Here is a 15,429-nt window from a genome sequence, read left to right as displayed (position 1 = left end):
TATAGGTTTCTTGGGGAACCCCTCCCCCCAACTGAACCAATGGACTCAGAACTCCAACCATGGAGAGAATTTCAGGTTCCATGGTCTGACCACGGAATTCATGTGTCAGAGCTGGGCCTCCTCAGTGGCTTAGAAGGAGCAGCGGACAGCATATCCAGATGCATATGGAGGATTTGGTGTACACTGGAGCCTGCAGGGAACACCTGGTGCCATAACAGAGGGCAGAACAAATTAATTAACTACCCCAGCCAAGTTTTGGCAGTGAATAACCTGGGTAGAGACTCTAAAGTCGACTATGTCAGCCAGTGGATTCTGGAGAGAGTTCATCATAATTGGAGTGGTGAGATTTGCAGCAATACAGACCTTTTGAACTATCAAAATCACTTGAGCAGGACTCTCGGAGCAAGCCACACACTGGGACCCAGGGATGGCTGGGAGGCTGGGTGTAGCTTCTCCCCTTATCTCCCCCCAGAGAATGTGAAAAGTGAAAAGAATGGTCTCACCCACTTTCCTCTAGTCATTGACCCTTCACACCCTAATCAAACATGTGAAACTTATCAAAAATAAAATTTAAAAAAAAATTGGAAATCACTCATGTGGATCCGACCCTGTTGCTGGAGGACAGTGCCAGCCTAGGGGAGTGGGGCTTGAAGACCTTGCATAACCACGTGGATCGTGCATGAGCAAACAGAAGAGGGCGCTCCACAGTCATGGTGTGAGTCCCAGGGGGCAAAGGCTGAGTGCCATGTTCCCAGCACATATTGAACTGCCACACTGTACTACACACATGGGGACAGTTACTGTTAATCAAGCAGTAACTTTTAAAAGGTAACACAATAACTGTTAAACTTTCAGATGTAACATAGTAATTTGGAATCAAATCCCTCTACCTGCTGGATAAATCTTGACCATACAGGGTTTTCTACCACTACAATGCCAGGAGACAATTAAATAGAAAAATGTTGGACTTGTGACTGTTGCTAAAGGACTATACTATTGTAATAATATAGGGGAAATCAGTGGGGTGGGAAGAGGGAAAGGGGTGCATGCGAGGGGAAATCTTACCTGAGCCTATGGAACTATATCATAAATATATCATATATACCGAGCCCAGCATGGTAGCCCTAGTAGCTAAAGTCCTCACCTTGCACGCTCCATGATTCTACATGGGCATCAGTTCCTATCCCGGCAGCTCCACTTCCCATCCAGCTCCCTGCTTGTGGCCTGGGAAGGCAGTCAAGGACGGCCCAAAGCCTTGGGACCCCGCATCTGCGTGGGAGACCCAGAAGTGGCTCTTGGCTCCTGACTTTGGATTGGCTCAGCTCCAGCCTTTGCAGCCTCTGGGGAGTGAATCAACAAACAGAAGATCTTCCTCTCTCTCCTCTCTGTATATCTGACTTTCTAATAAAAATAAAAATAAATCTCTAAAAAAATTTGAAAAAAATTAGGCACACATTTTCAGATTTTTCTTAAACGTTGGAGTTCAGAGACTTCTGTTTGTAGGCTCACAGAAGGTACTGCTGCTAAAAAGCAGAGCAGGGGCACTGAGTAGCTAAGAAGTTTTCCTTACATAAGTAGTATCCTAGCTTCACTACAGCCAGCAGAGGCCAACTTCCTAGTTCCAGTTGCTGAGTGGCTTACCTGGGTACTTTTCCAGTTCCTGGAGTTTGGACTCATTAATATCTGTGGCTATGACTTTGGCACCTTCTCTTGCAAAAGCCTGGGAGACAAAAAGTATACATCAAGCCTGTCTTTACTTCATTGAACCTGAATGAAGAGAAAGTGATTTGGTCTTTCCCCTTATTTATTGTGTTTTCATTGTTTTCCCCATGACATAGGTGCAATTTCAAACTACCTAATCTCAATTCATACATTCTCATTGTTACTAATTTTACCATTAATTAGCACTTGTCAAACATCTTGCTAACCATTTGACTTTGCTCCTTTGAATAATATAAAACAGAATTGTGACTTTTTGTAAAACAATCATCCTTTCTTTTCTTCTTAAGGCTTGTTCAGAGTTACAGTCAGCGCGGGAGAGACAGGATCATGCCTTGGTTCACAGTGAAATGGCCACAATGGCCAGGGTTGGACCAGGCCAAAGCAAGGAATTTCATCTGGGTGTCACATGTAGGTGTAGGGGCCCAAGCACCTGGACCATCTTCCATTAATTTCCCAGGTCATTAGCAAGGAACTGGGTTGGAAGTGGAGCAGCTGGGACACCAACCAGTGTTCGTATGGAATGCCGGCATGGCAGCAATGACTTAACTTGCTATACAATTCTGACCTCGATAATTCTGTTTGTAATAACTCTAGTCTGCTTATATCATATTATTGAGAAATGACTGAACTCCAAATAAGAAAACAATGGGTTACTTCAACACTTCTCTGAAGAGTAGATTGAGCTTTCTTAAATGTCGAAGCATCTCTACCATTACACTTGTGGCACACTGTTAATGCAGCTGAGGGGTATAATTTGGGAGAAATCTATATAAACCAGCACACAGAGTAAACTGATTGTTTTATATCTGGAGTTCTACATTTGCATGGGCACAATTTCAGAAAGCTACATAATTCAAAGGGCTCCTGCTCTGAGTTTCTATGGTGCAAAGAAACCGAGGCAGATAAATCAGCTTCTCAGAATCAAAGCTGTGAGTGACGCCGCACCTGTGACACATGAAGCATCTGTGCCTTCATCTGCCTCGTGGGCTGTGACTTCAACTTGTAACTAAAGACAGCAGAAGCACAAAAGCCAATTTCAAAAGAAGTAGAGCAGAATTAAAGAACTACATCATTCAATACTTCAAAAGTGAGTAAGGGAACAAAACAACGAAAGCTAGTAACTTACCAGGGCAGCTGCCAGGCCGATCCCTTGCGCTGCAGCTGTCAGGATGATGATTTTTCCGTCCAGCCGCCCCATCACGTGACCTGTAATTTCATCCAGAGATGTCAGGGGTTTCTGTGCAGGCAGTGACATCTAGGCAGGCAGCTCATCGTGTTCCCCTAAGGAACTGAAGATAGCACCTGTGTTCAAAGAAGCCTCCCCACCACCCGACCTCTTGAAGAATGCTGGATACTCAGCTTTGTACAGAAAGCCCACTCAGCCCTCAGCTGACAACCCTTCAGCTCCTGGAGAGGACAGCCTCTGAGTAGAGGCAGCAAATCTTCTCCAGCACTAGCCTCCCAGTGCCCCTGCACACATTGCTGGGGCAGTTTGTGTCCTAATGGCTGGGGGCTGCTTCTCAACGTCTCTTTGCTGAACCTGCACTGCAGTGTGAATTACCAAAGTCTGTGGTCTCTCCTGCCCCTTGGAAACGTTTGGCCTCAGAAAGTCATTGAACAAAAGGACTGGAAGAGGAAACCATAGATGAGGAAACTGCCGGGACCTGCCCAAGGCCACAGGACCTATTAACAACAGGGGCAGCTCTAAACACAGGTTTCCTGACCCTTGCTCTGTGAACAGTCCACCCCACAATTCCGCTGCTCCTCTTTGAAAGCTTCACCATGCTTAAGTGCTCTAACAGACACAATAGGTGGTTGCTAAAAGGCAGAATGGAGAAATTCTGCTGCAGGGGAAATTTGATGTGTACGTGCTATTTGTCCAATGCTTGGATCATAGCTCACGGAGCTGGAGGAATGCAGCCATGAGCTGGGGTGGGGAAGAACCCAAGGACTCTGGGATGAGGTTGTCCTCACTGACCCAGGCTCCTGCTCCTGCTCCATCTGTCCTTAATGTATGCCATAATGTACGTACAAACTCACAGCATCTGTTCTGCTCCAGGCCATTGCACCCACATAAAGAGTAAATTGAAGGATGACACAAAAGCCAACAAGCCCAAAGAAAAGTCAGCCTAGATCTCATTGGCCAGATCTGTGTGAATTGGCCAACCCAACAGCAAAGGAGGCTAAAAATTGGAGAGCATTGTTTCCCAGCATTTGTAAACACAAGTGGGTGGGTTAGGAGAATACAGCGGCTGTGGTGACAAGGACGGTGGGATGGAGCTGGGTGGTGTTGAGTGAACCACCTTCCATCAGTTGCAGGGATCAAGCTGCTCTGCTTTAACTGCTACCCGAAGAAGTACAGCTGCTGCCCTTGTCCCCAGAGGCATTTCAGCAAGTCCTTTCTGTGCTAATGCAGTCCCATTCCCAAGAGCCAAACTTTCATTTTCATTTTGCTGTTCCCAGTTGGCCCTTTTTGCCTTTGACACCTCCATTACCTCGGTGGAAACCTTCCACACTGACTGGAGCAGGGAGAGAGATGAGTGGATCTGCGAAGCAGTTCAGTGACAAGCCACAGTGCCCGGTCACACCAGGTGCTCATTTCAAAGAGATAAAGTGGTTTGCCTGGTCTTCCACAGGTCTGATATCAAATTTGGGCTTTACGATTGCAGGGCTAAAAGAAGACTTCCTGCAGAGTTGTCTCCAGGTACCTGCTGGCCCAGGTCTGGGCTCTGCCTCACAGACCCCACTCCCCATCACCTCTGCCACCAGGGAGAGGGCGAAAGTGACTGTGAGATCAGGCGTTGCTGTAGCAAGGCTGAGTGGCTGAGCCTGTACTGAAGCCATTGTCCTCCATGCATGAATACACACGGCACAGAGGAGTGATCATGTCCTGGGGCTATGTAGCTGCGTAGCCACGGCCCAGCTGGCTGGCAAGGTCCAGTTGGTCTTGGGGAAGCTCACCAGACTGTGCTCAACTTGGCCACACCCCCATCTTCCCTGTCAGTGTACCCAGCCTTGCCTAATACTCTGTTCATTTTCTCTCACACCAGCATTTCCAAATCCATGCCCATTCATCTCAGTCTGCTTCCATGAGGACCAGACTAACACGACCACGTTAGAGGAACTGGCTGTTGCCTGCATCCACGTCAAGCCGGGGGTTTGGGGGGGGGACGCTTGCTTTACAGTGCCTCACCTACCAGGATGCAAGGAACTCACACTATTTTTTTTTCTCCTTTCAAAACGAGAGATAAAAATTGCACTTTGAACACAGACAAAGTTGAGAGAAAAATTCAGTATATTTCAACATTCTCCCCTGGAACCTGTGACTCCCCAGGAGCCTTCACTGAAACACTTTCTGCCCTCTCTGAGCACCAGCCCCCAGCCAGCTCCCCTGTTGTTCTGGGATCAGATGTTGGGGCCAGTGCCTTAGAATCAGATAAGCTGCAGCCTCACACTCCACTGGATTTCTTTGGAGAAGCGAGGGTAAATATGGCCTGGAATAGAGAACAAGGAGACTCTTAAACCCAGTGTGAAAGCAGAGAACGCTGGCTCCCAGACTCTCAATGTTGGGATGAGCATGGTAACTCTTGATGAGCAGAAACACAAAGAGAACAATCTCAGAAGTTCTCTGTGTAGTCAGGGGTCAGGAAGAAGGTGTCCACTTAGGACAGATACTGTAAAAATTCTACTTTTTAAAACTGTAGCAAATATGCCAGAGCTGCAAATTCCTTACAACCCACTTTTATCTTGATTTATTAGCTATGATTGATTCTGGTAGGCAATCCACAGAACAAGCAACGTCTCAAAACTAAACCTCCCCTCTCCCCCGTCCAAAGTTCCATTTTTAAACTATTAGGAAATCTTACTTTACAGCAAAGAATGGACGGCGTCCTCCAGTTCCCGGCAGGAATGATGGACTTGAGACCTTTGTGCAGAAGCAAGTCCCGTGCTTGATAATGAATCCTGGGATTTGTAGTTCAGGTTCTGTCTTCAGGACATGGGTTCAGTTTCTCTGGGTCTTTAAAAGGTTTTCCGATGATTTATGCACTTTGCAATCATGCTGCCACCTAGTGGAATCTGGATAGAACTGTTGACTCTCATTAGAAGGGTCAAAGTGTAAAAGCAGGCGCCGGGTGCGGCACAGTGGTTAACACTTGGAGTTGGGTATTAATTTGGGTAGTGATTCAGTAGATGAAACATTGACACTGCTTTTTCTTCCTTTTTCACTAAATAAATAAATATTCAAGAACTGGATAAGTGCCTTACAGCTTCCTTGGGATGTGGGAATAATTGTGTCTCAACTGCTGTTCTGAGGCAGTCAGGGTTGGATGAACTGGACACTCCACGTGGGAAACAACAGAGTAACAAAGCAGAAGGAACATTCCAGGTCATTCAAGTTTCTGGATGCCCTTCAGGCCATGGACCTGGACTGTTTTGAGGGAGCAAATTGAAACCTCTCTTGTGTTTAAGGCACTATGTGGGCAATTGCTTTGCCATGCTCCATTTATCCTAATACCAGCATCCATTTAGTGGCAGAATGCCAGCTGGATTGGCTACACTGAGGTGGCCTCATGGACACATGGAGCTGGAGTCATAGTGTGGAGGCTTGTGAGAGAGGAGTATAACAGCCAGACCCAGGGTCGACTGAAGAGATCCCAGCAGGCCATAAAGATGGGGTGAGCCCTATGCACAGGGGTGGGAATTCTTGCTTTAGCAGTGATTGAAGGCTGTTTGTCAATATCGACTGCTTTCCTCAACACCTTCCAGTTTTCTTTCCTCCCACCTTTCATGCTAAAATGACTAGAAAATGGCCTGGCTTGATGGCTCAGTGGCTAAATCCTCACCTTGCATGCACCGGAATCTCATATGGGTGCTGGTTCATGTTCTGACAGCTCCATTTCCCGTCCAGCTCCCTGCTTGTGGCCTGGGAAAGCAGTAAGCTACGGCCCAAATCCTTGGGACCCTGCAACCACCAGGGAGACCTGGAGGAGGCTCCTGGCTTCAGATCGGCTCAGCTCTGGCCATTGCAGCCACTTGAGGAGTGAATCAATAGATGGAAGATCTTTGTCTCTCCTTCTCTCTGTAAATCTGCCTTTCCAGTAAAAATAAATCTCTTTAAAACAATGGCTAGAAAACAGAGCTCCAATTCCCAGGTTCCTTTGCTGTTAGAGGTGTCAAAGCTTTTTTTTCCTGAGAATGGCTTCCTCCCTGAACAGAAAAGCTTCAGGCATTAGAACCTCCCTTCCTTTCTAGTGGAAAGTGGATGAACGTCCTGGTTCAGTGCAGATACTCTGTGCATTTAATACCAGCCAGAGGGCATACAGTAAGGATGGACAGAGCAAGGTCTGCGTGAAGACGTCAAATCAAGAGCCCTATAAGGGGTCCTCCGGACATCTCATATTAGGTGAATAAGCTTGTGCTGGCCATTGCTGTTCCAGTGTTGTTTCCTGGATCTTTAATAGTCACAGTGGTTGAAAACAAAGACTGGAGATGATGGCGTTGCATATCCTTTTGTCACTGGTTACCTGAGTGAGTCACTTAACTCTAAACCTCAGATTCCTCCACTTGTAAAATGAAGGGAAATAGCATCCACCTGCGGGATGCAGTGAAGATGGACTGCGTGATCCCATCAGCACAACATTGGCCACAATGACAGCAATTATTATGATGGAAGACTTTGCTACGTAAATTTCCTGAAAGTGATGGTAAAAAGGGCCTTGCATAGTGCTTCCACATGTCTTCACAAATGGTCTTGGCTGTGGCACTGCAGCTTTGGGGGGTCCCCCATGTGCTCCCTAGTTTCCTATCAGCAACACTGTTCCTCTGACTTGTAACAGACTTGTATGAATAGGAGAGTTTTCTCATAGAGGCTGACTCCAACACTTCTTGTTTCCCTTTCCTTTAAAAATATTTCAAATTATATAGACAAGCACAAAAAAGAGTTCAATAAGCATGCACAGATTTAATAATGTCTAACATTTTTGCCACATTCACTTGCTAGGCACACATTATTTATATACACATGCATACTGTTTCTATTTACTCATTTCCCCTGTTTTATTTGTAAGGCAGAGAGACAGAGACAGGCAGACTCAGAGAGATCTTCCATCCATTGATTCACTCTCCAGCTACTGCCAATAGCCAGGGCTGGACCAGCCCAAAGTCAAGAGCACAGAACTAGAGGCCTGGCCCAGTAGCCTTGTTGCAAGTGGTAGAAGTTCATTTTTATGCCTAGCTAATACTCAATTACGCATATATACATTTTCCTTATTGATCCATTGACATTTTGGTTGTCTGTTTCTTTGCCATTGTAAACAGAGTTGCTAAGAGCTTGGAAATGCAGGTATCTCTTGCATGTCCTGGCTTAATTTCCTTTGGATATATTCCCAGAAATGGGATAGCTGGATCAAATGGTAGGTATATTTTTAGTTTTATTAAAGAACATTCATGCTGTTTTCCAAAACAATGTAATAATTTGCATTCCCATTAATAGTACATAAAAGTTCCCTTTTCTGTATAACCTCACCAACACTTGTTCTTTTATTATTTTTAAAAAAAGATTTCTTTTTTTATTGGAAAAGCAGTTTACAGGGAGGAGATATAGAGACAGTAAGATTTGTCTGCTGGTGCACTCTGTAACTGGCTGCAATGGCTGAAGTTGAGCTGATCCGAAGCCAGGAGCTAGGAACTTCCTCTGGATCTCCCATGCAGGTACAGAGTCCCAAGGCTTTGGGCCATCCTCCGGTAATTTCCCAGGCCACAAGAAGGGAGCTAGATGGGAAATGGAGCAGCTGGGATATGAGCCAGTGCTTATATGGGATTCTGCTGCTTGAAGGGAGAGGATTAGCCAATTGAGCCATTGTACTGGGCCCTATTTTCTTTTTGATAACAGCTATTCTTTTTTAAGGATTTATTTGTATTTTTAATTGAAAGGCAGTTACAGAGATAGGAGAGACAGAGATCTTCCGCTTTCTGGTTCAACTCCCCAAAATGATCATGATGACCACAAGCTGTGCTGATTTGAAGCAGGGAGCCAAGAATGTCCTCCAGCTATCCCACATTGATGCAGGGTCTCAAGGAATTGGGCCATCCTCTACTGCTTTCCCAGGCCATAGGCAGGGAGCTGGATGGGAAGTGGAGCAGCCAGGACATGAACCAGTGCCTATGCCTCCTAATAACATAAAAAGTTATTCTAGTTGGAGTGAGATATTAACCTCATTGTGGTTGTGATTTGCATTTCCTTGATGCTGATATTGGTGACACCGAGTAGGTTTTGTTTGTTGGCCATGTGTAATTCTTTTAAAAAATGTTGCTGTAGTTTTCTTTAGTGATCTTCAATAATGTTTCTTCTAAAGGTGCCTGAATCATGAGGTATTTTGAATTCTCACTCACTCCCTTGTATTGGCACCAGATTAAATGTCTTCAAGGCTAGGGACCACATCTCCCATGCCGTTACATTGTGATCAACTCTTCATAAAAAGCATGTGAGCCATTTATAATTTGAATTCCACACTGGCAGCTCTTTTCAGTGTCTGAAAGAATGATTGGCACAAAATAGATGCAGAATGAACAGCAGGCTTTTGAAACTTCCCTGCATATAATGCCTGTGATGGTTAATTTCAGGTGTCAACTGACTAGATAAAGGTACATCCAGGGGCATTCAGCCATGGTTTCGGGGTGTGTCTGTGAGGATGATACCTTCCATTGATAGAGGGTGTGGACAGAACAAAAGGACAGAGAAAAGGGCACTCATTCTCCTGCTCGTGGATACTGACTGAAGCTCCCGGTTCTCCAGCCCTAGGATGCCAGGATTCTGCTGGACTTTCAAGGCTATTGGCCTCGAGCTTAGTTACATTCTTGACTTTCCTGATTCTGAGGCTTTTGGACTGAGCCACATTAAGGATTTCTCAGCTTGCAAATGGTTTCTTGGCCTTTTTAGATTCCATCACTGTGTCAGACAACTTCCCTAGTAAATCCCCTTTGCAAATCTTTATCTTCTTATTGGGTCTGTTTTTTTGGAACCCTTGACTAGCACAATATGACTTGTGTGTAGTAGAATATTTTGTCTTTTCTGGTCTGTCTTTAAAGATGATCACAGTGTAGTCCAACCACGTTATTGCTTTTTAATACTCTTCTAATTTTCACTACTGGTTTTCATCATCTTTATTCACAATCATTCATGATGTTGAAATTTAGATCATTATAATTAAACAAGATTCTGGGGAGGGGAGATAGCAAGATGGTGGACCAGGAATCTCAGCTCTTACTTTTCAGAAGCTACACTGACTGAACACCACCGTGCAGACTCAAACGCCTTCATGGGGACTTCAGAAAGCAGTGAAGAACTTGCAACACACCAGATGAGTGTGAAGTTGACAACAGCTTCACCGAGATGGGTATGAAGAGCTGTTACGTGTTCTTTCCCTTCTCCCTCCATGCCATCACACCTCATTACTCTTCCAACGGGCTCTCCCTGGCCAGGGCAAGAGTGGCATGTGTGTCCAGCATTCTGGCTATATGGAGGGCTGTCCACGGGGCTGGTTTCTCTCTTTTATAACTTAAGAGTTCTGGAAGAACTGGCATAGTTTAGAAATCTGGGGAGCTGCTGAAAGAAAGGGAGAGAGAGAGCAGCCTCCTGTGGCATGGCAGAGCCAGCAGTGCTGGGAAAAGCATCAAGCATGGCTCAATACAATCACAGTATAATTACAGTTGGAAGAAGGTGCCCATCTTGGGCCCAGCATGGTAGCCTAGTGGCTAAAGTCCTCGCCTTGCATGCTCCAGGATCCCATATGGGCACTGGTTCGTGTTCTAGTAGCCCCACTTCCGATCCAGCTCCCTGCCTGTGGCATGGGAAAGCAGTAGAGGATGATCCAAAGCTTTGGGACCCTGCACCCGCATGGGAAACCTGGAAGAAGCTCCTGGCTTCAAACTAGCTCAGTTCTGGCAGCTGCAGTCACTTGGAGAGTGAATCAGAAGATGGAAGATCTTCTCTGTTTCTCCTCCTCTTTGTATATCAGACTTTCCAATAAAAATAAATAAATCCTAAAAATAAAGTGCTCATCTTGTCTCTTCTTTCTGAGAAGGGAACAAGAAGGGTGGAGAGTGCACCCTGTGTGTGTCTTACTGTCCTGCCTGACTTGAGTTGACAAGGAATGGCATACTTTGGATGTCCAAAGCCACTGACAACTAAGAGTGGAGTAGCCTGCTTTTGCAGCAATAAAGAATCTATAGTACTACAAAGAGATGAGTGTGAGCTCCTGAAGACGCAGCAAATCTGAAGCAGGAAGTCATATGTACAAGCTGAGTAGATGCAGTGCCTCAGATTTCAGAGGTCCCAGGAGCCTCTTATCAGGCTGCTTATGATCTACCCCGAAAGAAACCAGTTCATGAATACTGAGAGGTGGTGATTTTATCAAATCATTATACTCAGGAGAAAAAAAAAATCAGAAGAAAAAGGAAAATATGGCTCAACAAAATGACCAAAATGCAGGGGTCTTTTATAAATTTGCAAAAATGAATAAAAAAATTTGGTGCCAAAATTTTGGAAATTCATTCATAGTTTTTACATAATAATTTTCCTTGAGCTGTTTTATGATCCTTCTAACTCTCCACAAATCAAAAAAAAAAAAAAAATTTATGAGTTACCATGTACAGTTCAAATGAATTACTTTAAAGAAATTATCCCCAGGAAAACATAGACTAATGACATCAGGGCTGAGCAAACCTTAGCTCAGCAGAAAGTGCAGAAACCAGGCTAGAGCGCAGGTTATATCGGGCTAGGCTACCACCCTACTGGCTTACATGAGCCAGGGATGGGAGCAGAATGAGCAGGGCCAGGTTCCAACATCCACAAGAGAGAGGACTGGGCACAGGCTGGGTCAGCATCCAACGGCAAAGGAACTATGCCAAGCTGGGTCAGAGCAACCACTGGTATGCACAAGATCTATGCCTGGAAACAGGCCTGGTTGGGGAACTAAGGGGACATGCTGGCTGGGTTGTGGTTCCCACTAGTAAGTGCAAGAGCCAGAGTGGGCGCTGCTGTCTCTCTGGCCATGGCTGCAGTGTCCCTTGGCACAAGTGTGCACTGGATCTGGGGTGTGTCAGACTGGGCTAGACTCCAGCACCCACTGGTGGTCATGAGAACCAGGGTGGTTGTAGGAAGAACTGGGTTAGGTCTGCCCTTGCTGAACCATGTGTGAGCTGTGTCTGGGTGTGGACTAGGCTTGGCTTGGCTGAAACACCCAACAGTAAAAACCAGAATGGGTGAGAGTCAGTCAGGAAAGGCTACTGTTCCTGCTAGGACAGGTGGATTAAGTAGAGCTGGCCCATGGACCCACCGGAGGGTGAGAGATCTGGCATTGAGAGGGGTTCTGATGGAGGAGCTTGGGGAACTCCCCTGTCAAGACAAAGTCCTTGCAGGTGAGCACAAGAGTCAAGAAAGGGAGCAGTCCAGACCAGGCTAGGTAATGATACCTACTGGCATACTTTTGGCTCAGGTCTGGGGCAAGCCAGGTTGGGCCAGTTCATATCACCTAATGGCAAATCTGAGCACCAGAATGGTGTGTGCGTTGGGCCAGGTTGGGTTACAGCACAAGCCAGCTCACATGAGGGCTGGGACTGCGAGCTCTCTGGACTCGCAGCTGGCTGGACAGGGCTGGGCTGGGCTATCCTGTAGCCCCACCAGCATGAGCTGGAACTTGGGGGTGGGCAGGACCAGGCTAGGCTACAGCACCCACTGACAAATGCCGAAGTGAGGCAGGCCATGACAGACTGGGCCTCAGCACCCAACCAGCACAAGTGAGACCCAGCAGGGGAGGGGGAGAACCCAGAATGGATGCTGCATGGGGCTCCTTTGCTGGACCACCACTCCCACTGGTGCTTGTGAGTTGGAATGGGGGCAGATCAGGTCATGCAGAGTTATAACACCTTTGGCCTCATGTGAGCTAGATCAGGGAAAAGGCAGGCTGGGTTGACTGTTCCTCCTGGTGCATGCATAAGTCAGAGTGGGTGGGGTTGGATGGACTTTGCCACAGCATCAGCTGGCTGATGCTGGCAGGGGTACAAATTCTGTCAAGTTAAACTGCAGAACCACCTGGAGAGTACAAGATCTGGGAGTGGGAGTGGGCCCACTAGGGAAATAATGGGCACCTCTCTGATGGGTTGCCACTCCAACTGGTGAGCATGAGAACCAGGACTAGGGGCAGGCATAGCAGAGACATCAACCAAGTATGCTTAGAGAATGGGGTGGGTGGTTTAATAGAAAACATGAAATAATTCACACTTATAAAATCTGAATAATTATATTAATAAAAATGTGTACATTTTATGTTTCTGTAGAGGGACCAAGAAATTTCCAATAACTTTATTTAAAAATATATAAATAAATAAAATATTTCAACGTTTCACATGCAAATATCTCCATGTGTGAGAGGGTACTGCAATAACCACTCTAATTATTGGAAAGCACTGATTTTGTGTTCCTTCATCTTCAAACTCTAGTGGCAAAGTGAAAACTAAATTGAGATTAAGTTAGACTGTGATATCATTTCGAGGGATAGATAGTTCAAGTTCCTCACAAGAAATGCCGAGACTCCAGAGGGGTCTGCTACTGAGTTCTGCACTCGGGCCCATCTTTCTCTGAGGAGGCGTGCCAAGGTGCCGGCTGAGGATCCACATTCTCTGCTTCCACAGTTTGTTCCTCTGAGAAAGAAAACCACAGCCAAAATTAATTCTATTTAAAAGGCACAAAAACCATGCATAATTGGAAACAGCAAAGTGTTAAGTAACAGGTGTATATTACTTCATCAGACCTGAGAATGAGCTGTTAGAAAAATGCTAGTACACATAGAAGCAATAAGCAGTAAAGGTTTATTTGGAACACATCTATCTGAGAGTCTAAGTGAAGCAAACATAAACTCATACTTCCTACTTTGCTTCCTGTAGTCAATTGTGGTCCAAAAATATCAAATGGGAAATTTTATTAATAATTTTTCAAAAAAATTATTTTTTATTTTTATTGGAAAGTTAGATATACAGAAGAGGAGGAGAGACCACGTGGCTGCAATGGCCAGAGCTGAGCCAATCTGAAGCCAGGAGCCCGGAGTTTCTTGCGGGTCTCCTATGTGGGTGCAGGGTCCCAAGGCTTTGGGCTGTCCTCAACTACCCCCCCAGGCCAAAAGCAGGGAGCTGGATATGAAGTGGGGCTGCCAGGATTAGAACCAGCGCCAATATGGGATCCCAGCATGTGCAAGGTGAGGACTTTAGCTGCTAGGCTACGTGCTGGGCCCAAATTTCACTAATAATTTATACATTTTAAATTGTACCCTGAAGTAAATAGTGTGAAGAAACTGTGGTGTTGTTCCCTTCTGACTCTTGTCCAGGGTACACATGTCACATGTGCTACCTGACAATTGCTCACCCATTGTCTGCCAAGGTCAGCAGATTATGTCGAGGAATTAAAGTGCCTATGTTCCTATAATAACACTTGTTTTACCTAAAATGTCCCCAAAGCAATGCAGAACAGTGATGCTGACAATTCAAATTGCCAGAGAAGCTGTAAAGTACTTCTTCTAAGTGTATTAGAAGTTATTTACATATGGGAAAAAACACAGCATATATATACTGTATAGGGTTTGGTACTGTGAACAGTTTCAGGCATTTATTGGGGGCCTCAGGATGAATATTTTATGGATTTAGTTATTTTTGGAAAACTGCCTCTGAGACTTTAATAATTAGCACTTCAGCTGTACATATATATCATGTTTATCTTGAAGTTTTATATTCCTAAAGCTAAATGCAGCATCATCTTTAGAATTATGATTTGGTGAGATAATTTAGATTATCACTCACAATTAATAGTAAAAATGAACATTAAAAGCTTTTTAGATTGGTATCACTAATTCAAACTGAAAGTATTTTTTATTGTGAATTTATTTTATTTTATTATTATTTTTTAAAGATTTATTTTATTTTTATTACAAAGTCAGATATACAGAGAGGAGGAGAGACAGAGAGGAAGATCTTCCGTCTGATGATTCACTCCCCAAGTGAGCCACAACGGGCCGGTGTGCGCCAATCCAAAGCCGGGAACCTGGAACCTCTTCCGGGTCTCCCACGTGGGTGCAGTGTCCCAATGCATTGGGCCGTCCTCAACTGCTTTCCCAGACCACAAGCAGGGAGCTGGATGGGAAGCAAAGCTGCCGGGACCAGAACTGGCGCCCACATGGGATCCCGGGGCATCCAAGGCGAGGACTTTAGCCGCTAGGCCACGCCACCGGGACCAAGGTTTCTTAATTCTTAAGCTCTAAAATAAGTTGTGTGCATGTGTGTGTTTGTGTGGAGTGTTCAGTAGAAGCTTCCTGTGTGTTACCCAATAGAAGGTCCTTAAATGTTCAATGCTACTCAGTGAAGAGAAAAGTTCTAACATTTGCCCTAGTGTCCTATTGTGTCCCCAAGAGCACCTTCTGATCGCTAGGCTGATGCAATTTCCATGCGCATCTGAGAACAGAGACCGGAGCTGTTATAGTAGAGCTCACATGTGCTTCCGGAAGCCCTCTCGAGGCTCTGGGCAATGTGCAGCTGCCTTTCCCCGTGAACAATTTTGTTACTTTAGATTTCCATAGTTGCAGAACAGAGTATTTCTGATAGGCAGGGTCACCAGGGGCTCTGCCTATGCACACCGGGCTCATAACTGTGTGGAAAGGCCAC

At 45.5% G+C, this 15,429-nt stretch overlaps 2 protein-coding genes across 3 annotated transcripts in view; both read right to left on the bottom strand.

Moving 5' to 3' along the window:
* The window catches only part of BDH2 (3-hydroxybutyrate dehydrogenase 2), a 29,298-nt gene extending 20,088 nt beyond the window's left edge, over nucleotides 1-9,210 (bottom strand). Inside the window, exons 1-4 of one of the 2 annotated variants that reach the window (XM_058666701.1) lie at nucleotides 8,937-9,210; nucleotides 5,589-5,734; nucleotides 2,849-2,928; nucleotides 1,642-1,720 (exon numbers count right to left, since the gene is read on the bottom strand). In XM_058666701.1, coding sequence (XP_058522684.1) covers nucleotides 1,642-1,720; nucleotides 2,849-2,920 — 151 coding nt within the window. In that variant the 5' untranslated portion in view covers nucleotides 2,921-2,928; nucleotides 5,589-5,734; nucleotides 8,937-9,210. Of the gene's footprint in view, nucleotides 1-1,641; nucleotides 1,721-2,848; nucleotides 2,929-4,217; nucleotides 4,398-5,588; nucleotides 5,735-8,936 lie in introns of those variants that run through there. The other variant, XM_058666702.1, reaches the window with a different exon arrangement.
* Nucleotides 9,211-13,068: 3,858 nt separating this feature from the next.
* CENPE (centromere protein E) overlaps nucleotides 13,069-15,429 on the bottom strand; it is a 64,885-nt gene continuing 62,524 nt past the window's right edge. Inside the window, exon 48 of the mRNA XM_058666639.1 lies at nucleotides 13,069-13,422. Within this exon, the coding sequence (XP_058522622.1) occupies nucleotides 13,328-13,422 (95 nt within the window). The 3' untranslated portion in view covers nucleotides 13,069-13,327. The remainder of the gene's footprint in view (nucleotides 13,423-15,429) is intronic.

This window comes from Ochotona princeps, chromosome 7, assembly GCF_030435755.1.
Source record: "Ochotona princeps isolate mOchPri1 chromosome 7, mOchPri1.hap1, whole genome shotgun sequence".
In the NCBI taxonomy this organism is placed as follows: Eukaryota; Metazoa; Chordata; class Mammalia; order Lagomorpha; family Ochotonidae; genus Ochotona; species Ochotona princeps.
This window is presented reverse-complemented; position numbering and strand designations above follow the sequence as displayed.